Source organism: Protopterus annectens, chromosome 3.part0, assembly GCF_019279795.1.
Source record: "Protopterus annectens isolate FY-2018-M chromosome 3.part0, PAN1.0, whole genome shotgun sequence".
NCBI classification, from domain to species: domain Eukaryota; kingdom Metazoa; phylum Chordata; order Ceratodontiformes; family Protopteridae; genus Protopterus; species Protopterus annectens.
In genome coordinates this window covers 302,574,782-302,601,430 of record NC_056731.1, presented here as the reverse complement: position 1 = coordinate 302,601,430, position 26,649 = coordinate 302,574,782, and the positions used below count along the sequence as shown (strand labels likewise).

Genomic DNA, 26,649 nt, shown 5'->3' with positions numbered 1-26,649 from the left:
GGCCTTACATTTTTGGCTCCTCTAAGATACTGCTTTAGTAACGGATGTAAAAGATTGGTGGCTCTGTATTGTAATCAGCCGAAATGGCACAGGCATGGATTTTGATTGATGAGAAAGATAGGCCTTTGAAAAGCATCTCAGTTAAGTATTGTAATATCTGAGGAATATACGGTTCTGCTGTATGAGTCCCTTGTGCTTGATTCCAAGCACAGAATCTCTTCCATTTGTCAGCATAAGATTTTCTAGTACTAGGCCTTCTGGCTTCCAAAATGACCTACATCACAGCTTTATTGAGAGGTGTCGTCTGTATGATTACAGGATTAGCCATGCTGCCAGGTTCAGAGTCTGTAGTTGATTGTGCAGGATCTGATTGTTTTGCTGGGACAGTAGTTGTGGTTTTTGAGGCAAGGTCCAAGCTGGGTATTGAGATAAGTTCCTTAGGATTGGGTACCAGTATTGGCGGGGCCAGTCCGGGGCAATTAATATCATCTTTGGCTTCTCTTGTCTGACTTTTAGGAGGACCTTGGGTAGAAGAGGCAGAGGAGGAAAGGCGTAAACTGACAGGTTTTTCCAACTGAAGAATAGGGCATCCACTTTCCATGCTTGTCTGTGATGTCCTTGTGCAGAATCTTTTCAGTTGATAATTTTGAGGAGAGGCAAATAGGTCTATGTCTGGGCTCCCCCATTTCTTTGCTATCATGCTGAAGACTTGTGGATTTAGTTTCCACTCGTGAGGATCCATTAGGTTTCTGCTTAAATCGTCTGCCAGAATGTTTTGTTTTCCTGGCAGGAATTGAGCTTGAAGATTTATTTGGTAGGTCAAAGGTGCGTCCCACAGTGCTATGGCTAATCTGCAAAGGGGGTATGAGTGTGTGCCCACTTGCTTGTTTATATACCACATGACTGAGGTGTTGTCCATCTTTATCAGTAGTTGTCCTGGATGAAGTAAGTCCTTGAAGGCTGTTAAGGCATTTTGAACAGCTAGCATCTCTTTCTGGTTGATATGCAGATGCATTTGATTTGGTGCCCATATGCGCTGAATGCATCTTCCTGCCATGTGGGCCCCCCAGGCATACTCTGATGCGTCTGTTGTTAAGGTCTGGCTGGCCGGGGATAGAGTGAAGGGCTGTCCCATGTTTTGGTGACAGGCGTTTGCCCACCATAGAAACTCCTGTTGCAGGCAGGAGATGAGTGGAATCATTGTTTCCAGACTGTGTGAATGTTGACTCCATAAACTTTTTAGGTACCACTGAAGTTTCCTCATATGCACTCTTGCATATGGAATTAGTAGGATGCAGGATGCCATGAAGCCCAGAGCCTGCAGAATTTGTCTTGCAGAAGACTGGATTTTTGTTGCCATCAGTTTGAAGTAAGCAGTCAGTTGCCTTTGTTTGTCTGGCGTGAGGTAAGCCATCTGGGTAGTTGTATTCAAGCTTGCACCCAGGAATGTTATCTTTTGAGAGGGTATCAGTTGTGATTTCCTTTCGTTTATTGTGTACCCTAGGCATGTTAGAAGCCTTTTCATAAATGCCAGGTGTCGTAGAAGAGTGTCCTTGTTCTCTGCTTGAATAAGACAGTCGTCCAAGGAAGGATATGTTTAAATACTTCTTTGCTTGCAAAATGCAATTACTGGTGCCAGGCACTTTGTAAAAACCCTGGGCGCAGTAGATAAGCCAAAGGGCAGTGCAGAGAATTGGTAATACATTAAGCCAGCCTTGAATCTGAGGTATCTTCTGCACGACTGTCTTATAGGGACATGCAGGTATGCCTCTTTTAGGTCTAAAGTCACCAGCCAAGCATTCTTGCCCAGCATGGGCAGAAGCTGTTGCAAAGTGAGCATTTTGAATTTTGGAATGTCCAGGTATGTGTTCAAAATCGATAAATCCAGTATTGGCCGCCAGGCCTTGTCCTTTCTGGGTACCAAGAACAGTCTTGAGTAAAAACCTTGTCCTTTTTCCTGTTTTGGTACTGTCTGAATAGCCCCCATATCAATGAGGGACGTAACCTGTTTCTGTGCCTCTGCCCATTGGTTTTTTGGCAGATCTGGCCAACCATTTTTCATTGGCAGTGTGTGGAAATGGAATCTGTATCCTTGTGATACGATGTTTAGTACCCACCTGTCCAGGGTTAACTGACAATTTTGAGCAAAAAGTGCTAATTTTCCCCCTATGGGTGCTGCCAAAAGATAAGTGTTTGGTGTAGGCAGAGGGAAGTCATTGAGATTGCTTTCTGTAGGTTTGCGCTTTATCTCCTCCAGATTTGGAGGTGGATGTGCCCCATTGCTTTGACCTGTATGAGTCTTGAGCCTGGTACCTGGAACCCTTAGGGCGTCTGGATTTGCCCCTTTGAGCTCTGACACAGGAAAGGACCATTTTTTGTAGGCCAGTGTCTACTGAATCTAGGTGGCTGCACTTGTAAGAAATCTTTAACAGTTTGCATAGACTTAGCTTTGTCTTCCATTTTCTTTAAAACCTCTTCTGCCTTAATAGCAGAGAATCACGCTGTAAAGGTGCATCTAGCAATTTAGCTTTAACATGATCAGGCAAATTTTGTTCCTTTAACCAGGCATGCCTCCTAATCACAGATCCAGTAACTGCGGCCCTGCAGGAGGCCTCTAAAGAATCAAAACCACATTGCAAAGTATGCTTTCCAACTTGTTCAGCTGCATGCAATAATTCCTGCAATTCCTTATTTTCTGCACATTCTGAAATCAACATAATTTTCTGTTTCAGCAATCCCATAATATGTTGTTGGTACTTAAGCATATGAAATTGACAGTTTAAGGTCTTGATTGCTAAGGTTGCAGATGTATAAACCTTTTTTCCACATCTGTCCAGTGCCCTTGAATCTCTGTCAGAGGGGGTAGGGTTTTTTGCTGTTGAGGCCTTAACTCCCTTTGGACCCTGTGAAATAATTTCAGGATCAGCAGCAGGGTTTCTAAATAAAAATTTATGAGAGTCAGGGACCCTGTAATACCTGTCAGGCTTACTGGGAGCCAGAGGTAAGGAGTCAGGGGTCAGGCTTGACTCCGAAAACACATCATCCACAATGTCTAAAACAGGGGGAATGGCTAAAGGCTTGTGCTGAGGGAGGAGGAGGAAATCCCTGAGCCTCTTTTTTGATTCTGAGAAGTCTTGACTCTCCCAGTGAAAATGCTCCCTCAAAGTATGCAAGGTTTCTCCAAATGAATAATCCTCAGGAGGACATGCAGACGGAATAGACTCCTCAGCATCAGAATCCTCATAGGGAGGTAAAGATAATTCCTGATCAGAAGAGGAATCAGAAGAAATAGAAACCTGATCTGAAGATTCATAGTCAGTGTCTTGCCTAGGCCTCTTATCTGGAGGGAGATGGGTACCGCTGATCAAGGTAATAAGGTCTTCAGCCATTTTGATCATCTGTTTTTTAGGCATAGAGGCCTGTGCACGTGGCTCAGGTGTCAGTTTTTTAGTTTTAGAAGGTGTCTTTGCCTTTGGTTTTGCAGCTTTTGTCGGTTTGATATAAAAATGTTGAGGTCTGAATACACCCTCAGAAGCTGGTGTCTGCTCAGCGGCTCCGGACCCATCCGAGGGAGATACATCTGTTGGTCCAATACTTTGAGTATCTTGCGGCATGCCTGACTCCACATGGGTGTCAGTAGAGGCCTATAACTCGAAGGTAGAGGGTATCAGGGGCTGCGAAAGCGAACTGGCGACTGGCTTAGGAGAAGCTTCGTCGACGGTTTTGGATGTCGACTGCCTTTCTCTGTCCTTTTCTTCGTGTTTTTATGTACTCCGGTAGTCGGATTGCTATCCAACAACATTTCTGGGTAGTTAAATCTGTTTCCAAAATACTTAGATGCAAAAATATACCGACGCTTAATAGTGAGTTGGTTAAATCTAGCACAAAACCGACAGCCAAGCACGTTGTGATCAGGGCCTAGGCAAGGAATACAGTATAAATGGAAATCCTTATGAGGTATTTGCTTCCCACAAGTAATAGAATTATTAACTTTTTCTGATATCGGTAAAAAGCAAGAAAAAAGTTTTCCCAACGGGGTACTTAGCTTTAGTGAAGAAACTCAAACTCGAATATTTCAGTAGTCGGCTGACTGGCACTTGTGAAATGTTTCTGCTTCGGGCACCGCGTGGCAAGCAAGACTAAAGAAAATGGTGTCGGCTGCATGTTTTATACCCCTGACGACCTGACGTCATGGAAGAGAAGACAGCAACCGACGCAGGACCCAAGACTTTGGAATTCAGGCCAACTGAGGGCAACCTGCCAGCAGATTACCCAAATGTAATGACTGCAACAATGAAACACGAAGAACATGGCACCTGTAGCATTATAGCTCTGTTTAATGCTATGCCTAGCTACCGGAGTTGCTTCAGCCACCAAGGACATAGCCTGTTTTGTAGCTGATCTTTCCATGGCAACAGCAGCCTATTCAGGCTGCCAAGAATAGACAAAACATATTTGGTTCATGAACGTCTGATAATTAATGGCCCTAAAGGTCATGGTAAAAACCTTTTTACCCACCTGTCCATAGCCCTACTGTCCTTACCTGAGGGAAGGGCATTATAGCAGAAGGCAAGAGCAGCTAAGACAGCTTGTCAGAGGCTACAGAAACTGCTGAAGAATCAGCTACTGGGTTCTTGAAAAGAAATTTAAGTTCATCTGGAACTTTAATGAATTTATCTGGCCTCTTAGGGGCTGGAGGCTGAGAATGGGAAGCAGATGACGTATATTTGAAAACATTAACAAAACGAAAGTAGACCTCCAAGACTGGCAGGACAGGTGTAGGAACTGGAGTGCCCACTTCTGAATGATTATAGTATCTTTTTGAAATTCAGAGATTTACTAAGAATGTGTGTCAAAGACTGGGTTAACCAAACCATACACCTTTTTGCCAAATCTATCAAAACCTCACTTCTTTTTGTTGGGAGCATACTGAGCCATGAAGTAAACTTAGAACCTCTGATATAATCTAGGGATACCATTGTTTTATAAAAGTCCCATGTTGGACCCAAGTGTTTAAAGGATTCTTCAACTCAGTAGAATTCTCAGGCTTTTCGGGGGCTGGTAGCTGAGAGTCTCTGAGGCTGGTTAAAGATGCATTTGAATGCATTAAAAAAGGCATTAAGTTGGCAAAGATCCCACACAAAAAAGACTGCTTCTGCCTTTCATTCTGCACTATGTGGGGCCCTTAGTAAGAACCTGGGAATCTCCAAGAAGGCAAACAAGCTCATCTATGGTGACACCCAAATCCTAAAATACAGCACTTAACACTATCTAGTTAATTCTTCATTTGTATGTTAGTGACACCCTTCTGCTCAAAGTTTCTGCTGCCACAATGAAATAAACTGGAACACACATTCACTGAAGGAAAATGTTTCTTCACAAGCCCCACTGCAAAGCTCCAATGTTAAACAGTGAAGCTGCAAATATTAAGATTGTTTCTCATTTGTTCGCATACCGAAGTATGTAGTACTGTCTACTTCAATTAATGAACTGTTCATAATTACAGCAAATTGAGAAAAGCCATCAGGGCCACATACACTGGCCATATTTCTTTGACACTGATATGCTGACAAAGTAGCAGCCACCCACACGAACACTGAACCATGAGGATCTTTAAGCGTGCTCAGCAATAATCTGGGGTATCTAATGCAATAAAATGAAATGGCAAAAGAACAAGTGATTTGCGTCCCTTGAAACAAGGTTAACAACCGGTTTTCTCATTAAAATCTAAAACCAGTTTTTGAGGGAGTACAACTTGACATTGTGCCAGAAACTTGAATGACTATACTGGACTTATGAAAGATGTGCTTTAACCATTCATCATTTTCCCTACAGTTTGAACCACCTGAAATGCCCAGTCATGCTCCACCATAAGTTACTGAGGAAGATCTAATTCCTTCAAAAGCAATCCAATTTAAAGCTAAGTGCTCAACTCACTTTTTAAAATGGATGTTTTTCTCCTCAATGGCCCTGAATGTGGTATAGTCTTAGGGAGGCTAGTTAGGTTCATTAGGCCTATAAATGAATGAGGACAAGCCTCTGAGATCAGCTGATTATCAGCAGTGAGGATCTAAAAATTATGAGAAAAGAAAAAGTTATCTAGCTTAAAGATCTCTCTTTAGACAGCACAGTCTGAAGAGGATCTAAAAATCCTGACCTTTGCAGACGCAGGGCCTGTGTCCATGTTGTCCCACACAATCTTTAATGCGTCTCTAATTATGTTAAAGAGACTTCAGAACAGCAAGGAAAATATCTTGCAGGTTTTTTTTGCATTCTTTTTGTACCTTATCCAGTGACCTTAGAGCTTTTTCCCTCACCACTCACCCAAAGGATCCATTTGGTACTTCATCCTTGAGGCAACAGTCCTATGGCCTATTTCTTTCCTCTTAAGCAAAGGGAGGAGGGGCCAGAGAAAGTGGGGGAGAGTAATGCCATTAACCTTCTCATGGACAAGGGCTATCTGTGGTTTAAGTCCTAACTCCCATAGTACATAGCTATTAACACTCCACGGTCTTTGGTGTGCAACAGATATTGGCAAGGATGCGTCACTCATTTCCTCAAGTGATGTAATCTCTGAAGATTCTCTGCCCCTCCCTTAAAGCTACCATTCCTGTGAGGTTTCCAGTTTCCACTGTGTATTCTGCCATTGAAATAAAGGCTCAAAATATACAAAGAACTTGGACAATGGATTAAAGAAAGAAATGTAAGACATCTGGCAGTCAGCAGACAGGATTAATGTTATAAACTATTAATGAGCTTGCTTTCTTGTACTCAAGGGTTTGATTTCCTCACCTTCATTTGCCCACTGTGATTCAGAGCTAGTTACTTATACTTACAGTGCTCTGGGACAACTATGAAGCTAGCCTATGCTCCTCAATGCCTAATAATTAGAAGTTATGTACCTACCATAACGTTCCATGTTAGTTGTCTTCTCTCGCCTTCTTTCTTGCTGGATGGGTTCGGAGCCGATCCTCGGCTCCGACTCGGCACTTGCTTTAGCTCGAGAACTCCTTTTACCAGCTCGAGGCAACCCTATATCCCATGATGCAAGGCGGAACTACCTCAGATCTCGTTTGGCAGCTAACTTACCCTGCTAAAGACTATCCTAACAGAATTAGGAACAATGGTTCCTAAAAGAAATCCTCATAACAACGTACCGGAGGAAACAATCTAATAGGAACTCTCCAAGATCTGTCCAGGCCAGGGGGAAGGAGGGAGGGGCCTTAAGAAAGAAGGCGAGAAGACAACTAACATGGAGCGTTATGGTAGGTACATAACTTCTAAATGTTAAGTTGTCAATCTACTTCATTCTTGCTGGATGGGACCGTGTCCCTAGCACCTGTATCCCGGGTGGCTCAATGGAACAGACTCTTGAGAACTGTGGAACCAAAACTGGCCCTATCTCTGGAGGCCAAATCCAACTTGTAATGAGAGACAAAGGTATGAGGCGTGGCCCAAGTAGCCGCTGCACAAATGGTATCAATGGGTAGCCTATCCTGAAAGGCTGCAGAAGTGGATAGACTCCTGGTCGAGTGTGCTTTTGGCTTAGAAGATAGTTGTTTGCCTCTGAGAGAGTACACATAGGAAATGGTGGAAGTCAACCATCTGGATAAGGTCACTTTAGAAACTGGAAGACCTATCCTGTTTTCTGCATAGGAAACAAACAATTGGTCCGATTTTCTAATTTGTTTAGTTCTATGAAAGTAGTACCTGAGCTGACGATGGACATCCAAAAAATGCAGTTTCTGTTCAGCTCTGTCGGAATAGTTAGGGAAAAGACTGGTAGATCTATAGATTGGTTAATATTGGTTTGAGATACAACCTTGGGGAGAAAGGAAGGGTTAGTTCTTAATGATACCCTGTCCTTATGAAAAACCAAATAAGGTGAACGAATGCAGAGAGCTTGAATCTAGGAAACCCTTCTTGCAGAAGTGACAGCCAGTAAAAATATAGTTTTCCATGTCAATAACTTCAAAGAACATGAAGCAGACGGTTCGAAGGGAGGTAGTATCAAGGATGCCAACATTAAGTTTAGATCCCATTGCGGAGGAGGATGCTTTATAGGTGGTTTTAGGAGAAAAACTCCTCTCAAAAAGGCCTTGCATAATCTATGAGACATAATGTTATTGTCATGCAAGCCAACATGATACTTGGAAATAGCAGCCAGTTGTACTTTGACTGTAGATGACGAGGATCCTGAATGAAAAACCTCCGCCAGGAAATCTAAAACAGAATGTATGGGAGCAGTAAAAGGATCAATATTTCTGGAGTTTGCCCAAATCGAAAAACGTTGCCACTTGCTAGCATAAATAGTCCTAGTGGACAACTTCAAAGAAGACACTAAAATGTCTCTGACTGAGTCAGAAATCATTGGTAGCCTGGCTAGGGAAGGAAGTGGAGCAACCAAGCAGTGAGGTTGAGAGAATGAATGGCCCGGTGCTGCTGACCCGACTGGTGGATCAAAAGATCCGGAACTGGGTCCAGATGCCAGGGCTGCACCAGAAGGTGACGATGCAGAGACGGAAACCAAATTTGTCGAGGCCAATATGGAGCAATGAGGATCAATTTGGCTCTCAAAACGGTGGCTTTCTGAATGACTTGTGGAATCAAGGGAAAGGGAGGAAAAGCATAAAGAAGTCCCCGAGGCCAATCCTGGGTTAGAGAGTCTCTCAGGGGTTGACCTGGAAGGGGAAATAGAGTGAAATAGTCTGGGCACTTGTTGTTTTGAGGGGTAGTGAAAAGATCGCAACAAGGAGTGCCCCACTTCAGAAAAATCTGATCCACTACAGATTGATTGAGAGACCACTCGTGAGGCATCAGAATAGATCTGCTCAGCCTGTCCGCCAATAGGTTGGACCTGCCGGGGATGTGCGTTGCTATCAGAAACTGCTGAGAAGAGATCGCCCATTGCCAAAGTCTGAGAGCTTCTCGACATAACGGATAGGACCTGGTTCCGCCCTGTTTGTTGATGTACCAGACCATGTTGTCCGTTTGTACTGCAATAGTCCCCGTGGGAAGAAAGTCGTCGAGGGCTTGCAACGTTAAAAGCACTGCTCTCATCTCCAGGACATTTATGTGCAGATGGTATTCTATGGGTTGCCACGTCCCGTGGACCATCCTGCCCTGATAATGCCCCCCCCACCCGATCAGAGAGGCATCCGTAGTGACTGTGGCAACTGGAGGAGGGGGAATAAAGGGTCGGCCCTGATGAAGAAGAGGGGAAGATATTCACCAGCCCAGATGAGCCCTGCATGACTGTGTGACTAAGATTTCGTGTCTCATCGGAAGATTGTGGTACGACCACTGCGTGAATAACATCCACTGCAGGAGACGCATGTGGAAGCGAGCCAGTGGTAGAAGAACAATGGCCGCAGCCATAAGACCTAGAACCTTTAGGACAAATCTGGCTTTGATCTTGTTGCTTTGTAACAGAAGCCGAACAAATTTTTGGATGTCCAGAATTCTTTGATCTGTTAGTCTGGCTAACATTTTGACGATGTTTAATTCTGCGCCTATAAAGGTGATAGATTGGCAAGGCAGCAGAGAAGATTTTTCGAAATTTACTGAAATTCCCAATTTCCTGCAAAGCTGTAGGGTGTAGTCTCTGGACTGAAGAAGCTGACACTTGGTGGTGGCGGAGAGGAGCCAGTCGTCCAAATAAGGAAACACCTGGAATCCTAGGCGTCTCAGGTGAGCTGTGACCACTGCCATGCATTTGGTAAACACTCTGGGGCTGAAGTGAGGCCAAAGGGCAGTGCTCTGAATTGGTAATGACTGGTCCCTAGCGAAGCGGAGAAACCTTCTGGAGCGTCTGTGAATCTTTATGTGATAGTACGCATCCTGAAGGTCTATAGAGCACATCCAGTTGTCCTTGCCCAGAAAGGGCAGAATGGACTGAAGCGTGACCATCCGAATCTTGCCTTCTTGACAAATCTGTTCAGATTGCTCAGGTCTAATATTGGTCTCCAATCTCCCGTCCTTTTGGGGACCAAAAGAATCTTGAGTAGACGCGGATCCTACTTGGTCTGTCGGCACTGTCTGGACGGCTCTTTTTCTAGGAGTTTTGAAACCTCCTGTTCTGCCAAATCCCTTTGACCGGGTGAGATGTTTGGAAGGGATTGTAGAGGTACGGAAACCTTTGAAGGGGATCTTGTAACCCTCGGATATAATCGGCTGTACCCACTTCTCTTGGGATAGGGATTGCCAGGCTACTGGGTACAGTGAAATCCTTCCCCCGACTGCCTCCAAGGGTGGACAGTCGGGCAACACCTCAGGGATGTTGAAAAGGCTTCTCAGGAAGAGACTCCCTGTTGCCCTGGTTCTGAGGACCCCCCCTGCCTCTAGGGCGGCATCTATTATTGTTACCCCCTCTGCCTCTAGGGGTAAACTGGCCACGTGTGTCCGGTGTAGCTCCTTGGGCTTTACGGAACCACATCTTCCCCCCCTTCTGACCCTTGGGATATGGTCTAGAAGGAGTGGAAAATTGGACTCCAACGGCAGAAAGAGTTTTACCATCCTGCTCACACCTGGTCAAGGTATCCTTCACCTGAGGTCCGAACAAAGCTGAACCATCAAAGGGGGTATTAGTGAAGGACGCCTTAAAGGGGTCCGCAAAATTACACAGCCGCATCCAGGCTTGGCGTCTAAGAGCAACTCCTGTGCCTGCGGCCCTGCTCGCTCCATCGGCCGCATAAGATATGAGCCGCATGGAGGAGTTAGATATGGAATTCAGGATAGCAAGCTGTGAGGCAATCTTTTCCTGAGCCCCAGCAGCAGAAGGATCCTGGACTACTTCACCCAGTTCTTTGAGAATATCTCGCTGAAGCCTGGTGAAGTGACAAAGATAATTCAGCGAACGCATAGCAAAGGTCGCTGAAGAAAACATCCGCTTTCCATACCTGTCCATGGTCCTAGAATCCTTGTTAGGAGGATGGACAGGTACTGAAGGATCCGCCAGTTCCTTCTTAGTGGCCGCCGCCACCACCATAGCATCCACAGAGACACCTTTGGAAAGGAACTGTTTATCCGAGGGGGCCGTAATGAATTTGGATGGTCTTCTGGGGACAGGTTCCACAGAATCTGGAGCCACGCCTTCGAGCCACTACCTGCATAAGTGGGTCGAAAGGCGGAGACACCCAGGAGGTGGAGGGTCGGGATCCAAAAGCCTCCAGGTATACCGACTCATCCTCGGAGGGGTCAATGGAGGGCCAATTCCCCCTCTGTTTGAGGAGCTCAAGGATGTCTGAAAAGGAGACATCCTCAGAGGGGGACCGTGGGGAACCCTCCGACTCATCTAAGTCGGTATCAGATGTAGTAGACTCAGGGGAGTCTGTGTGTTTCCTCTTGCACGTCCTCTTCCGAGGGGGTTCCCCTGCAGGATCAGGAGAAACCTCGGAAGAGGAGGAAATTCCCAGTGGGGAAACCTGGGGCGATGGATCCCTGGGCCTGTGAGCAAGAGGTTGGCAAGAGGCATCTGCAGGCACTGAAGAGGGAGGAGCTAGAGGGATGGACCGTTGACCAGGCTCAGAGGCCAGAACACTCCTCATCACCTCAAAGGCTCCTCTCCCCGGGAGACCGGAACACACCCGCTCCGAAGAAACAGGAATGGCCGGCTCCAAAGAGAGAGAAGGCTCCGAGGCCGATGTCGGCGCCGAGCTTACCAAAGCTGAAGCCCCGAGAGGAGAGCGGGTCGGACAAGGGTCCGATGCCACTAGCCCCTCGGGCCGACAGTGGAAACACGACGACCGGATCCCTCCAAGGAAGGTCTCAAGGAGGAGATCGGAGCCGAGGACGACGGAGCCGAAGGATGTATCGGCTCCGGCATCGAAACAGTCGCTGTCCCGAGAAGCTCCGGCTCCGAACTCCGGTGTGGAGTCGGAGGAGGAAGTTCAAGGATTGGGGCTATAGCCGAAGTCTGTTGAGACGGGCTATGGAGCATTTGGGCCAGTGCCTGAGACTTCAACAGCCTGCTTACCACCATCTCTAAATCGTGGTCAGACAGCCTGGAAGATCTCGAAGATCGGCTCCGATGGCTCCGCTCCGACAAAAGAGGAGACCCGGGACGAGTGGATACTCAGTATAGAAGGGGACCGAGATCTCTTACGGGTCGAAGCCATCGGAGCCGAAGTCCCTTGAACTCCAGATGGAGCCGAGGATATCTCGGCTCCGATGCTGGATAAAGTGTCGGCTCCAGCCGGAGCCCACAAGGCCACAGTAGTCAGGGTATCGGAGCCGGTCGGCGAACCCACTACTTGAACAGAAGATGTATCGGCTCCAGCCGAGTCGGCTCGGAGCCGGAGCCACCGGAGGAGGCTTGGACACTGTAGCCTGAGCCTTGGTGGCTTAGGAGGTTTTCCTGACCCTAATTTAGGAGGAGAACCTTCTGGCTTAAGTAAGCCTCGGAGGATGAGCTTATTCCTCCTTTCCTGCAGGACTCTCTGGCTAAAAGCATGACACAAAGCACAGGAGTCCTGCAGGTGCAAAGGCCCCAGGCAATAAACACAAGAAGTGTGACCGTCTGTCAGAGACATTTTCTGACAGCACTGGTCACACTTCTTGAAGCCTGAGACCTTGCCTTCCTTTGACATCCTAGGAGGATGGAAACACAAACAATCCCAACAAACACACAAATTAATCCCTTACACAAACACACAGGAAGGGAATAACCAATGGGGAAATAGGCCTGACTAAACAAACTTTAGATTAAAGATTATAAAAAGTTTGAAAACAAGGGAATAGGGTGGGCTGTAACTAACTACAGACTAAACTGACACTAAAAGGGAAAAATAAACCCCTAACTAATCTTTTTCTTATTTCACAAAGAAAAAACTTACCTCAGCTGGCAAAGGAGACCTCTTTAGCTAAGCGGCAAACGAGATCTGAGGTAGTTCCGCCTTGCATCATGGGATATAGGGTTGCCTCAAGCTGGTAAAAGGAGTTCTCGAGCTAAAGCAAGTGCCGAGTCGGAGCCGAGGATTGGCTCCGAACCCATCCAGCAAGAATGAAGGCGAGATTGACAACTTAACATCTATCTATTAGCCTATAGGGTGGAAAAGGACAAGTCTACAGTAACAGGACAAGTCTACAGTAACTGGAAAAAGATTTATCTTTCAAGTGCAACATACACAAGCCAAGTCCTAAAGGAAAGCAAACAATTTTCCTTAGCTCTGTCTACGGATTTTGAAAATCACAGGTCCCTTAGCTCTGGTGCATGAATGATGTGCTAGGCCAAAGCAGAAAGGCATAACACAGATGTAGGACTTTGGGATTATTAAACATAACCAAATCCACTACAGACAGCTCCTCAAATTAAGATCAAGGAAGATTTCCTTACCTGTGGTACTTTTGCTGAAATGCTGCTGCATGTGCTGAATTTACAAACCTTGCTATAGCCTTCCTTTGTTGTGGCAGATACTCAAAACTCTAGAGAGAGAAAAAAAAGTTGCAGATTAAGAAGTGCTATCAGAAATGAGGCACAGAAAAAAAAGAAAATATACTTAAGTATATGTACATCACAAGATCAGCTATCAAAGAGGGCAGCAGAGTGTATTACATTGTTTTCAAAAACAGCAAGTTGAGATACCCGCATAAACGCTTGTGTGCTATTTCAAAGGTTTATGCTACATCAAGGAAGGATATGAAGCAATTCCACAAACTACTGGCCATGATTTCATCCATAATTTACAAAGGATGTGTTACAATTTCTACTTAAAGTCTCAAAATGTACTTTAGCAGATCCATGACTTTTAGAAACAAAATATCAAGACAAGGATGAAAAAACAAATACTGTCTCACAAGTATACCCAGTTAAAGAAAAATACATGCATTGTTACATGTTCTGAAAGGCTGACCAATAAACTCCCTCTCTCTCGCTCTCTTTTTAAACACACAAGAAATGGGCACAAAAAACCCCATAAACTTTCTTCTAAGTGTGGCATTTGTAGGGCTATAAAAATCTATACGCACAATGTAATCCTAAATAAAAAAATTAAGCAATGTTCAACACCCATGATTAACCACTCTCAACTATCTGATTCAATTTTATGTACATGGCAGTCGCTAGAACAATCAAACAATTTTACAACAAAAATGTAGATGCAAAAACCTGCCCTGGGCTGTACTGGCAAGGATACCTCCTCAGCATGGAAAATCATCACACTACTACTTCATTAACTTCTAGCCAGAAGTTAAAATGGAGTAATATCCAGTTCTGCAAAATGCATCAAAGAAACAGATAGATAAGGATTAAGGTGATGGCCTGCAGTCATTAAATTACCTTACAGGGAAAATTATACCATCAACTTGGTTTCAATGGAGGGCTGCACAGATGCAGGTTACCATACCTCTCAACCTCTTAATGCAAGAAATTTGGATAAAGCCTGACAAAGTGGGAGGACAAAGGCCCAAAAATAGGTACAAATTTTAAATATGGCTCTTACAAACGTAGAAAGTGGCTAGAGGAACAGGGTTTGCGTTAATATATATTTTTTCCAGGATTTAAAGTCAAACTCAAATGTATGTCATTACTGAGCGACTTCAATCCTCTGTTCATCACAGTGATTTGACAGAAAACCACAAATTTTATGTGAAACAGACCAAAACTTTGAGGAAAAACCTGGGCAGTTGAGAGGTAAGCAGGTGACACGGCAGAAATTCTAAAAATGCAAGTCAATGAAGTGAAGAAATAGCTGCAAGCCATTTAGAAGGAAAATGTATTTCCTATGAAAAGGTGATGAGTCACTGAAACTCGCTCGCAAAAACAGTCCTGTGTAATAATGCTCAGATACAAGTGGATGAATTTTATGGTTTCCCAGAAGAGGGAGTTGGACTGATGTTTTAGTATGAAGCCAGGAAAGAGAGCTATAGGTGCTTCCTTACAATAAGGTTCATAAACTCATAATATGCTATCAGTCTGCAGATACAAGCCTTACCAATAACCAGAAATCAAAAATCATATTCTGTAGCTCATATCTATGAGGTAAAGACCTTAAACATTATGCCATCCCACTCCCCATCCTTCCTCCCTTTTTAAAGTGATGTAGGTCAGGAAAGATGCAACTTTGCAGAGATGCAGAGTAGACTGCCCTGGAAGCACCCCATGTGCCTGCAAATCTGAACCCAAAGTATGCCTCTCATCATTCAATTAAACAGGGCAGGCATGTCTAGGGAAGGCTCTGACTCCAGGGATACATGATCGTCTGACATATGGATATTCTGAATTCTCTTGGTACAACACTAGGAATGTGCACGAAATACTCATGGCTGACTTGCACTAGGCACTCCAGACAGCTGCCATCTTACTGATATACAAGTATGCTGGTGGCCCATCCACCCCCCCTGTGGAAAGATTAAAATGAAATTTAGGGCACTGCTTGACATCATGCTCTTCCTCCTGGTTAAACGGACAGTACTAATGTGGACCTGTTCCACAACCTGGCAACCAAGCACTTTAAAGACATGAAATTATTAAGATCAAACCCTGCAACCCTCTCACAAAGAAAGTACAGTTGTGTACCTACCATAAATGTAGATGTTTGAGTGTATTCACTGTTGCAGTCATTACTCTTGGGTTATCCTGCTGGCAGGCTACCATCAGTCGGCCAGAATTCCAAAGTCTAGGTCCGGCGTCGGTTGCTGTCGCCTCTTCCCTGAAGTCAGTGCGCCAGGGGTATAAAAGATGCAGCCGACGCCATTTTCTTCAGTTTTTCTTGCACCAGATGTCAGGTGCCCCCAAATTGGTAGGCTGAAAAATATGCCAATAAAAATGCATGCACAAAAATAACATTTCCTTCATCTACAAGCAAAATAGGTTGTATAGGATAGAGAAGTGCAGACAGACCTAGCAAAGAAAAGGGGGACGGTGGGTGGGTAACCTGGACTTCAACAGTGAATACACTCGAACATCTACATTTATGGTAGGTACGCAACTCTACTATGTTCATCGTGTTTCACTGTTGCAGTCACTACTCTTGGATTGAATCCCAAAGCTGAGGATGGGTGGCTGGGCTAAATAGGATTAGGAGAGGCTATGAGGCCCTGCAGGACTGCAGTGGCAAAGCCTGCTCTGGACTTAGAGCAAAGAGGTAACTGGTAGTGCTTTGTGAAGGTGTGCACTGAACTCCAGGTTGCAGCCTCTAAGATATCTTTGGTTGGTACTCCTCTGAGGAAGGCTGCTGAAGTGGCTGCTGCTCTGGTGGAATGAGGCCTAATGCCCTTAGGCACTAATTTGCCATGCTGAGAATAGCAGAAACGGATGCAATGGCCTATCCATTTAGAAATAGTCTGTTTTGAGATAGCCTTTCCTTGTGATCCCGCAGCATATGACACTAAAAGTTGCTCAGTCTTTCTGAAAGCTTTAGTTCTGTCCAAGTAGAAGCGTAGCTGCCTGTATATGTCCAAAGAATGCAGAATTTTCTCACCCTTGTTCTGTGGATTTGGATAAAAGGTTGGCAAGTGAATGGTTTGGTTGAGGGCCACACTGGACACCACCTTAGGCATAAATGTAGGGTTTGTCCTCAGAGAAACTCTGTCTGGATGAAAAATGAGGAAAGGTTGCACAGCCATGAGTGCTTGTAACTCCAAGACTCACCTTGCAGAGGTTATTGCTAGGAGCAGAGCTGTTTTCCAGGATAAGAATTTTGTATCTGCTGTTGATGCTGGATCGAAAGGAGGCAGTGTGAGTTTTTTCCAAAACATAATTGAGGTCCCAGGCCGGAATAGGTGCTCTCCTTGGAGGCCTAATGTTTTTGGGCCCTCTGAGGTATTGACTTATTAAAGGATGAGAAAAGATAGGTGGTTCCGCATTGTAATGGGCTGAAATGGCAGAGGCATGAATCTTAATTGATGAGAAAGAAAGGCCTTTGTTCAGCATCTCAGTTAGGTATTGTAAAATCTGAGGGATATCTGGTACACACGTGTCAATGCCTTGTTCCTGGTTCCAAGCACAGAATCGCTTCCATTTCTCTGCATAAGATTTTCTAGTACTGGGCCTCCTGGCCTCCAAGATAACATCCAAAACAGCTTTTGAAAGAGGAGTGTTCTGAATGGCTACATTATCCACCATGCTGCCAGATTTAAGGTCCTAAGTTGGCTGTGCAGGATCTGATTGTTTTGTTGGGTCAGCAAGTGAGAAGTTTTGAGGCAATATCCATGCTGGACCTTGAGACAAGCTCTTTAGGATAGGGTACCAGTGCTGGCGTGGCCAGTCTGGTGCAATCAGTATCATTTTTGGCTTCTCTTGTCTGACTTTTAGGAGAACCCTGGGAAGGAGAAGCAGTGGAGGAAAGGCATATACTGTTAGATTTTTCCAGCTGAAGGATAGGGCGTCCAATTCCATGCTTGCTTGTGGTAAATCTCTGCAATTGGCAGTTGTGAGGGGAGGCAAAAAGATCTATGTCTGGGCATCCCCATTTCCTTATTATCATGCTGAAGACTTGTGGATCCAGTTTCCATTCGTGGGGGATCCATGAGGTTTCTGCTTAGTTCGTCTGCCAGAGTATTTGTTTTTCCTGGCAGGAATTGTGCTTGCAGGTGAACTTGAAAAGCCAATGCTGTGTCCCATAAGGTCATTGCTTGTCTGCAGAGGGGGTAGGAATGTGTACCTCCCTGCTTGTTTATGTACAACATGACCGTAGTATTGACTGTCTTTATCAGTAACTGTCCCGGATGAAGCAGGTCCTTGAAAGCTGTCAGGGCATTTTGAACAGCTAGCATCTCTTTTTGATTGATGTGAAGATGCATCTGGTTTGCAGGCCAAGTGCCCTGAATACATTTTCCTGCCATATGGGCCCCCCAGGCATAATCTGATGCATCCGTTGTCAGTGCCTGTCTGGCTGTGGGTAGACTGAATGGCAGACCCTTGTTATGGTGACAGGCTTCTGCCCACCATCGAAACTCCTGTTGCAGGCAGGGAATGAGTGCAATTACTGTCTTCAGGCTGTGGCAATGCTGAGTCCAAACACTTTTTAGATACCATTGAAGTTTCCTCATATGCAGTCTGGCATATGGAATTAGTAGAATGCAGGATGCCACGAAACCCAAGGCCTGCAGGATTTTCCTTGCAGATAAGTGGGTTTTTGTTGCCAATTTCTTGAAGTAAGTAGTCCGATGCTTTTGTTTGTCTGGCGTGAGATAAGCCATCTGGGCAGTTGTATTTAAGCTTGCACCCAGGAATATTATCTCTTGAGAGGGCACTAGTTTTGATTTCTTTTCGTTTACTGTGTACCCTAGGCCAATTAGTAATCTTTTTACAAACGCCAGATGCTGTAGAAGAACATCTTTGTTCTCTGCTTGAATTAGGCAGTCATTCAAGTAGGGATATATTTGAATTCTTTTGTGTCTGCAAAACACAATTACTGGTGCCAGGCATTTTGTGAAGACCCAGGGCGCAGTAGATAAGCCAAAGGGCAGTGCAGAGAATTGGTAATGCATTGAGCCAGCTATGAATCTGAGGTATCTTCTGCAAGATTGCCTGACTGGGACATGCAGGTATGCCTCCTTTAGGTCCAAAGTTATGAGCCAAGCCTTCTTGCCCAGCATGGGCAGTAGCTGCTGTAGAGTCAACATTCTGAATTTTGGAACTTCCAGAAACGTATTTAGTATAGACAGGTCCAGTATAGGTCTCCAGGTTTTGTCCTTTCTGGGTACTAGGAAAAGTCTGGAGTAAAATCCTTGCCCCTGCTCTTGTTGTGGTACTTGTTGAATGGCCCCTCATGTCCATGAGGGCTGCAATTTGTTTTTGTGCCTCTGCCCATTGATTGTGTGGCAGGTCTGGCATACCTTTTGACCTTGGTAGAGTGTGAAAGTGGAACCTGTAGCCTTGGGACCCTATGTTCAGGACCCATTTGTCTTTGGTAACCATTTGTCAATTTGAAGAAAAAAGTGCTGGTTTTCCCCCTAAGGGGGCTGCCAAAAGAAAAGTGCTTGGATCTGGTAGAGGAAAGTCATTGGGACTGTTTCCTGTAAGGCTGTGATTTGTCTTCTCCGCTTTTGGAGGTAGGAGCACCCCAATGTTTAGGCCTGTATGAGCCTTGGCGCTGAGATCTGCCTCTGGGACGCCTGTATCTGCCTCTTTGTGGCCTGTCTGACACTGGAAAAGACCAATTTTTAGAAGGCCAGTTCCTGCTAAACCTGGGTGGCTGTACCTGTAAGAAATACTTGACTGTCTGCAAGGATTTTGCTTTATCCTCTATTTTTTCAACACCTCTTCTGCTTTAGTACCAAACAAAGTATCATGCTGTAATGGTGCAGCTAGTAATTTTGCTTTAACATGATCAGGCAGATTCTGTTCCTTTAAACAAGCATGCCTTCTAATAACAGAACCTGTAACAGCGGCCCTGCAAGAGGCCTCCAGTGAATCATAACCACATTGCAAAGTATGCTTTCCCACTTGTTCAGCTGCATGCAATAAATCCTGCAAATCCTTGTTCTCTGAACATTCAGTATTTGTCAACAATTTCTGTTTAAGCAGTGACATTAAATATTGCTGATATTTAAGCATATGAAACTGACAATTTAAAGCCCTTACAGCCAGGGTAGCAGAAGTGTAGACTTTTTCCCCCCATCTGTCTAGAGCCATGAATCCCTATCAGAGGGTGCAGGGTTTTTTGCAGTGGAAGCTTTGACCCCTTTGGGACGCTGAGATATAGTCTCTTGGTCAGCAGCGGGGTTTTTATATAGAAATTTTTGAGAATCCAGGACCCTGTAGTATCTGTCTGGCTTACCACGTGCAGGGGGTAAAGAGTCAGGGGACACCCCGGACTCTGAAAATACATAATCTACAATGTCTAGAACAGGTGGAATAGCAAGGGGTCTGTGCTGACGAAGTAACAGAAAGTCCCTGAGCCTTTTCTTAGATTCAGAATAATCTTGGCTCTCCCAGTGGAAATGCTCCCTCATGGTATGCAGGGTTTCCCCAAAAGAATAATCCTCAGGAGGAGAGGCTGAAGGAATGGATTCTTCAGCATCAGAATCCTCATAGGGAAGCATGGAGTAATCCTGTTCAGAAGAGGAATCAGAGGAAAGAGAAACCTGATCAGAAAACTCATACTCTGTCTCTTGCCTAGGCCTCTTAAAAGGTGGGGGATGGGAGCCCCTGATCAAAATAATTAGGTCTTCGGCCATTTTGAGCATCTGTTTTTTAGGCATGGAAGTCTGAGCAGGAGAATGCTGTACTTGTTTCTTTGTCTTTAGAGCTGCTTTAGTCTTTGAAGCTGAAGATGTCTTAATATATAGTTGTGTAGGTCTGAAGACACCCTCAGAAGCCGATGCCTGCTCAGTGGCTCCGTACCCATCTAAGGGAATGATTTCCGAGTGTCCAATACCTTCAGTATCCAGAGGCCCAGTCGGCTCCACGTGGGAGTCGGAAGCAGCCTGTGGATCTGAGGTAGCGGGCGCCAGGGGCTGTGAAAGCGCCTCACTGAGAACCGGCGACTGGCCTAGCAGAGGCCTCGTCGTCGGTTTTGGACCTCGGATGCCTATCCTTTTCCTTGTCCTTGCTTTTTTTTGTAAACTCCGGTTGTCGGCTGGTCCGACGGCACTATATAATTAAATCTTCGGCCAAAGTAATGAAATGCAAAATCGAACCGACGCTTCATAGTGCGTTGGTTAAATCTAGCACAAAACCGACAGCTAGCAACGTTGTGATCAGGGCCTAGGCAAGGAATACAGTAAGAGTGAAAATCCTTATGAGGTATTTGCTTCTCACAAGAAATACAATTGTTAACTTTTTCTGACATCGGTATGGAGCAAGAAAAAAGTTTCCCTAAAGGGGTACTTAGCTTTAATGAAGACTTTGGTTCTGAAATTCGGATTTGAATATCTCAGGAGTCGGCCGACCAGCACTTGCGAAATGCTTTTGCTTCGGGCACCGCGTGGCAAGAAAGACTGCAGAAAATGGCGTCGGCTGCATCTTTTATACCTCTGATGCACTGACGTCAGGGAAGAGGTGACAGCAACCGACGACGGACCTAGACTTTGGAATTCTGGCCCGACTGAGGGTAGCCTGCCACCAGGATAACCCAAGAGTAATGACAGCAACAGTGAAACACAATGATCATCATCAGGACAGAGATCTAGACTATACAAGTGGCAGCACAAAAGAAAAGAAAGGACAGGTGCAAAAGCTAGATAAACTCTCGCAGTCTGGTGTGCAAAGCATAGGGCCAGATTCCAAAAGACTTGATCTTATAAGTGACAATCTGGTGTGCAAAGCCACAGGGTTAGATTCCAAAAGACTTGATCTTGTGACAATCTGGTGTATGCCCTATCTATAAAGCAGGTTTACACCACAGTGAGTCACTCCCCAGAGTGCCGGAACCAAAGAAAAATGCCTAATTTCAGACTGCAGGAAAGGAAATTTAAAGGCTAACCCACTGCTGAAATCTCAAGCTGGAAGCCAACTACCCAGCCTACAAATTTGGCAAGGCATATTCCAGGGCCAGTGAGAAAGTATAATTGTGTAAAAATCTTACCATAATGATAGATGTCCTTCTCTTCACTGTTGCAGTATTCATAACATGAGGGATTTCTCACCTAGGATGACCTGACGTCTGGTCAGTATACCAAAGCCTTTTACTACTTACAAGTATGTGGTATGTCGCATGTATGCTCTTCCCAAATGTTGGGCATAAAAGCAACCTCCACACATACTATCCTCAGAAAGTACAGTTGTGTACATTTACCATAAATGTAGATGTTCAAGTGTATTCACTGTTGCAGTCGTCACATTTGGGTTATCTGCCTGCAGGTAGCCCTCAGCCGGCCTGAATACCAGAGTCTTGGGATTTCTGCGTCGGATGCTGTCGCTTCTTCCATGACGTCAGGGATACAAAACATGAGGCCGATGCCATTACATCAGTTTTTCTTGCCCCAGATGTTAGGTGCACCCAAAATAGGAAGCAATTATATGGTGTGGAACACCCCCAGCAAAAAGCAAATACACAAAGAATAAGATATGCCAAACCAAAAAGGATAGGTGAAAGCAAAGACAATCAGGGGGCTGGAGGGAGGATAACCAGGACTGCAACAGTGAATAGACTCGAACATCTAGATTTATGGTAAGTGTACACAAAGTACAGTTTTGTACCTACCATAAATGTAGATGTCCGAGAGGAATGCATCTGCAGTCCTTACAAATGGGTTGTCCTGTCGTCAGGCAGCCCTTCGGTCGGCCGGATTCCAAAGTCTGGGTCCGGCTGGTGTCGCACTTCACCCGACGTCATTGCGGCAGTTCTTCGGGTATAAAGGCATCAGCCGATGCCATTTTCCTCAGTGTTTCTTGCCCCAGATACCAGGTGCCCTCTTGGATGGCTAAATTTGGATAAATGCCAAATATTCCAAATAGTAGATATCAAACACACAAAATAAGCATGTATGTACATATATACAAACAAATACACCATAATAGATCCCCCCCAAGCTAGCTTAAGATTGGTAAGTACCCTAGGAGTACCTCAGAGGGGAAGGAGGGTGGGTAATCCTACTGCAGATGCATTCCTCTCAGACATCTACATTTATGGTAGGTACAAAACTGTACTATGTCCTTCAAGGATGCATCTGCAGTCCTTACAAATGGGTAGAATACCATAGCTAGACTAGGGGAGGAGGAAATGAGAGTAGATTATGGTGTAGTTAGTATCCCTTGCAAAACAGCAGTGGCAAAACCAGCACGGGATCTAGAGTATAAAGGTAAATTATAATGCTTGGCAAATGTATGCACGGAGGTCCAAGTAGCAGCCTCTATAATGTCCTTGGTAGCCACTCCTCGTAAGAAAGTTGTGGTAGTGGCTGTAGCCCTTGTGGAGTGAGGCCTGATGTTCTCTGGAGTTTTCTTTCCATGGTAGGAGTAACAAAATCTAATGCAATTTCCTATCCATTTGGAGATTGTCTGTTTAGAAATTGGTTTTCCTTCCTTTCCTGTTGCATATGCTACCAGAAGCTGGTCAGTTTTTCTATTGTTTTTTGTCCTGTCCAGGTAGTAGCGTAATTGTCTGTGTACATCCAAGGTATGCAAAAGCTTTTCTCCCCTGTTCTGTGGATTGGGGAAGAATGTAGGAAGGTGGATAGCCTGATTTAGAGGGACTCTGGATACCACCTTAGGCATAAATGTAGGATTTGTTCTCAAGGACACTCTATCTTGATGGAAGATCAGGAAGGGTTGTACTGCCATTAATGCCTGTAGTTCAGAGACCCTTCTTGCTGAAGTTATTGCCAGCAGGAAAGCAGTCTTCCAGGATAAGTATTGCAATTCTGCTGTAGCTGCTGGTTCGAAAGGAGGTAGAGTCAGTTTTTCTAGCACAAAGTTCAAGTCCCATGCTGGCAATGGAGGTTTCCTGGGAGGTTTTACATTTTTAATTCCTCTCAGAAACTGTCTGAGCAGAGGATGCGAGAAGACAGGAGGATCCAAGCTGTATTCTGCTGAAATAGCTGATGCATGTATCTTGATGGAGGAATAGGACAGGCCTGCATGAAAGAGCTCCGCCAAGTACTCCAGGATGTTGGCTATGTTCACCAGTGTCACATCTTGCCCCTTTGCAGTACTCCAGATGAGATATCTTTTCCATTTTGCTGCATAATTCTTTCTTGTTGAAGGTCTACAAGCCTCCAGGATTATGTCTTTAACCCTTTGGGATAAATTTGGGTTAATTGCTGTTATGTAATGTTCCAGGCAGTTAGCTGCAGAGTTTTTAGGTTTGGATGCAGGATGTTGTAGTTTTTCTGTGTCAGCAGTAATGGGATCAGGGCAGTGTCCATATTTGTTCCCAGACATGCTCCTCAGCAGTGGATACCAATGTTGTCTTGGCCAGTCTGGGGCTATCAGAATGATCCTCGGACGGTCCTCTTTGATCTTGAGAAGCACCTTGTGCATCAAAGGAAGTGGTGGGAATGCATATGCTGTCAGGTTTTTCCAACTGAAGGATAGTGAGTCCACCTTCCAAGCAAGTGGGTGGTAAGTCCTTGTGCAGAATTTCTTCAACTGGTGATTGAGTGGGGATGCAAACAAGTCTATTTGTGGTAATCCCCATACTCTTGTGATGGTTTTGAAGATGTCCGGATGCAGCATCCATTCGTGGGCATCTGTTGTAGTTCTGCTTAATATGTCTGCTAGAATGTTTTCCTTCCCTGGTACATAAATTGCCTGTAACTGAATGTTGTAGCTCAGAGCCACATCCCATAGATCCAGTGCCAACCGGCATAGAGGGTATGAGTGTGTGCCTCCCTGTTTGTTGATGTACCACATAACTGTGGTGTTGTCTGTCCTTATCATCAACTGGCCTTCTTGGAGAATAGGTCTGAATGCCTGGATTGCCAATTTTACTGCCATCATTTCTTTTAGATTTATGTGCAGATGGAGCTGGTCTTGAGTCCATAGGCCTTGAATGCACTTGCCCATCATGTGTGCCCCCCAACCGAGGTCTGAGGCATCTGTTGTGATGGTTTGTCTTGGTTGACTTTTGCAGAAGGGCAGTCCTGTGTTTGATTGACAGGCCCGAGCCCACCATAAGAACTCTTGCTTCAGGCATGGGATCATTGGAATTTTGGTTTCTAGGCTGTGCTTGTGCTGAGACCACAAATTCTTTAGGTACCACTGTAGCTTTCTCATATGCAGCCTGGCATGAGGGACCAGTTTTATGCAGGATGCCATGAAGCCTAGAGCTTGTAGCACTTTTCTTGCAGTTAGATGGCTCTGCTTTGTTAATGCCAAGACGTAGAGAGGAAGTTGCTCTTTCTTTTCTGTGGTTAGAAATGCCATTTGCTTTGATGTGTCCAATTCTGCACCCAGAAAGGTTATTCTTTGGGATGGTATCAGCCTTGACTTTTTTGTATTGACTGTATATCCCAAGGCTTGCAGCAGGTAGATGACTCTTTGTAAGTCTCCTGTTAGTTTGGTTTTGTTGTCCGCTTGTATCAGGCAGTCGTCCAGGTAGGGATAGATTTGAATTCCCTGAAGTCTGCAATGAGCGATTACTGATGCCAGGCATTTCGTGAACACTCTGGGCACAGTAGATAAGCCAAAGGGCAATGCTAAGAATTGATAATGCTCTGATCCTGCAAGAAATCTGAGGTATCTTCTGCAAATTGGTCTTATGGGGACATGCAGGTATGCCTCCTTGAGATCTAGAGTTACCAGCCAAGACTCCTTGCCCAGCATGGGAAGAAGCTGCTGTAGGGTCAGCATTTTGAATTCTGGAACAATGAGGAATGTGTTTAAAGCGGACAGGTCTAGAATAGGCCTCCATTTGTTTTCCTTTCTTGGTACCAGGAAGAGCCTGGAGTAAAATCCCTTCCCTTGCTCCATAAATGGTACCTTTTCCACAGCTCTCATTCTTAATAATTGAGATATTTGTTTTAGAGCTTCTGTCCTTTGAGAAGGTGGTAGGTTTGGCATTCCTCTCTTTCCTGGTAGTGTATGGAAATGGAACCTGTAACCTTTGTCTATAGTCTGCAAAATCCATTTTTCTCTTGTAATGCCGTGCCAGTTTTTTGAAAATAATGTCAGCTTTCCGCCTAAGGGTGCTTCTATAGTTGTTCCCTGGTAGGCGGTGCCACCGCCAAGTCACTGTGATTGAGTTGTTGTAGTGGTGGTGGCTGTATCTGTGCCTCGTTGGTTGTTACCCTGCCACTGGCGACCCCCTGTAGGCACCCCTGGATTGGTTTCTGCCTCTAGAGCGCCTATTCCTGTCTCTTTGTGTCTTAGAGGAGTCCGGAAAGGACCAATTCTTGGAGGGCCAGTTCCTGCTAAACCTTGGAGGTTGAACTTGTAAGAAATCTTTGACTGTTTGCACAGATTTTGCTTTCTCTTCCATCTTTTTTAGTACCTGCTGTGCGGGGGCACCAAATAAATTGACCTTGTCCATAGGTGCATCCAAAAGCTTAGATTTGACATGGTCTGGTAATGCCTGTTCTTTCAACCATGCATGTCTCCTGATAACTGTGCCAGTCATGGCTGATCTAAAGGAAGCCTCCAGTGCATCATAGCCACATTTTAAAGAATGGTTACTAACTTGCTGTATGTTATGTAACATTTCTTGAATATACTTTTTATCTAAAGATTCTTCAGAGGACAGCTTTTTAGTCAACTGGTCAAGCATAAACTCTTGATATTGAATCATATGAAATTGGCAGTTCAAAGCTCTAGCTGACAAAGTAGCAGAGGTGTAAACTTTTTTACCCCATCTCTAAGGACCTGGAATCCCTTTCAGAGGGAGGGTTTTAGAAGTAGCTGCTACTGCTTTAGGGCCCTGAGAGATAGTCTCTGGATCTGCAAAAGGAGCCTTATATAAGTGGTGATGGGTGTCTGGGACCCTGTAGTACCTATCGGGCTTAGCAGGAGCCGGAGGTAAAGTATCAGGAGCAGTGCAAGCATCATTAAATGCATCATCAACAACAGATAGAACTGGAGGTATAGCTAAGGGCCTATGCTGTGGCAAGTGTAGAAAGGTCCTAAGCCTTTTTCTAGAGTCTGAGAAATCTTGGCCCTGCCACTGAAATTCTTCCCTCATAGCATGCAAGGTTTCCCCAAAGGAAAATTCCTCAGGAGGAGAGGCTGAAGGGATGGACTCTTCAGCATCAGAGTCTTCAAGGAGAATAAGAAGCCTCAGGAGGGTCTGTATGATCTGAGTCATCAGAGGAATCATCTGTGGCTACTGG

At 45.0% G+C, this 26,649-nt stretch overlaps 1 protein-coding gene across 1 annotated transcript in view; it reads right to left on the bottom strand.

The window, feature by feature from the left end:
* Window positions 1–26,649, bottom strand: part of RBM33 (RNA binding motif protein 33) — a 1,894,586-nt gene that overhangs the window by 58,349 nt on the left and 1,809,588 nt on the right. The window contains exon 18 of the mRNA XM_044064784.1: window positions 13,334–13,422. Coding sequence (XP_043920719.1) covers window positions 13,334–13,422 — 89 coding nt within the window. The remainder of the gene's footprint in view (window positions 1–13,333; window positions 13,423–26,649) is intronic.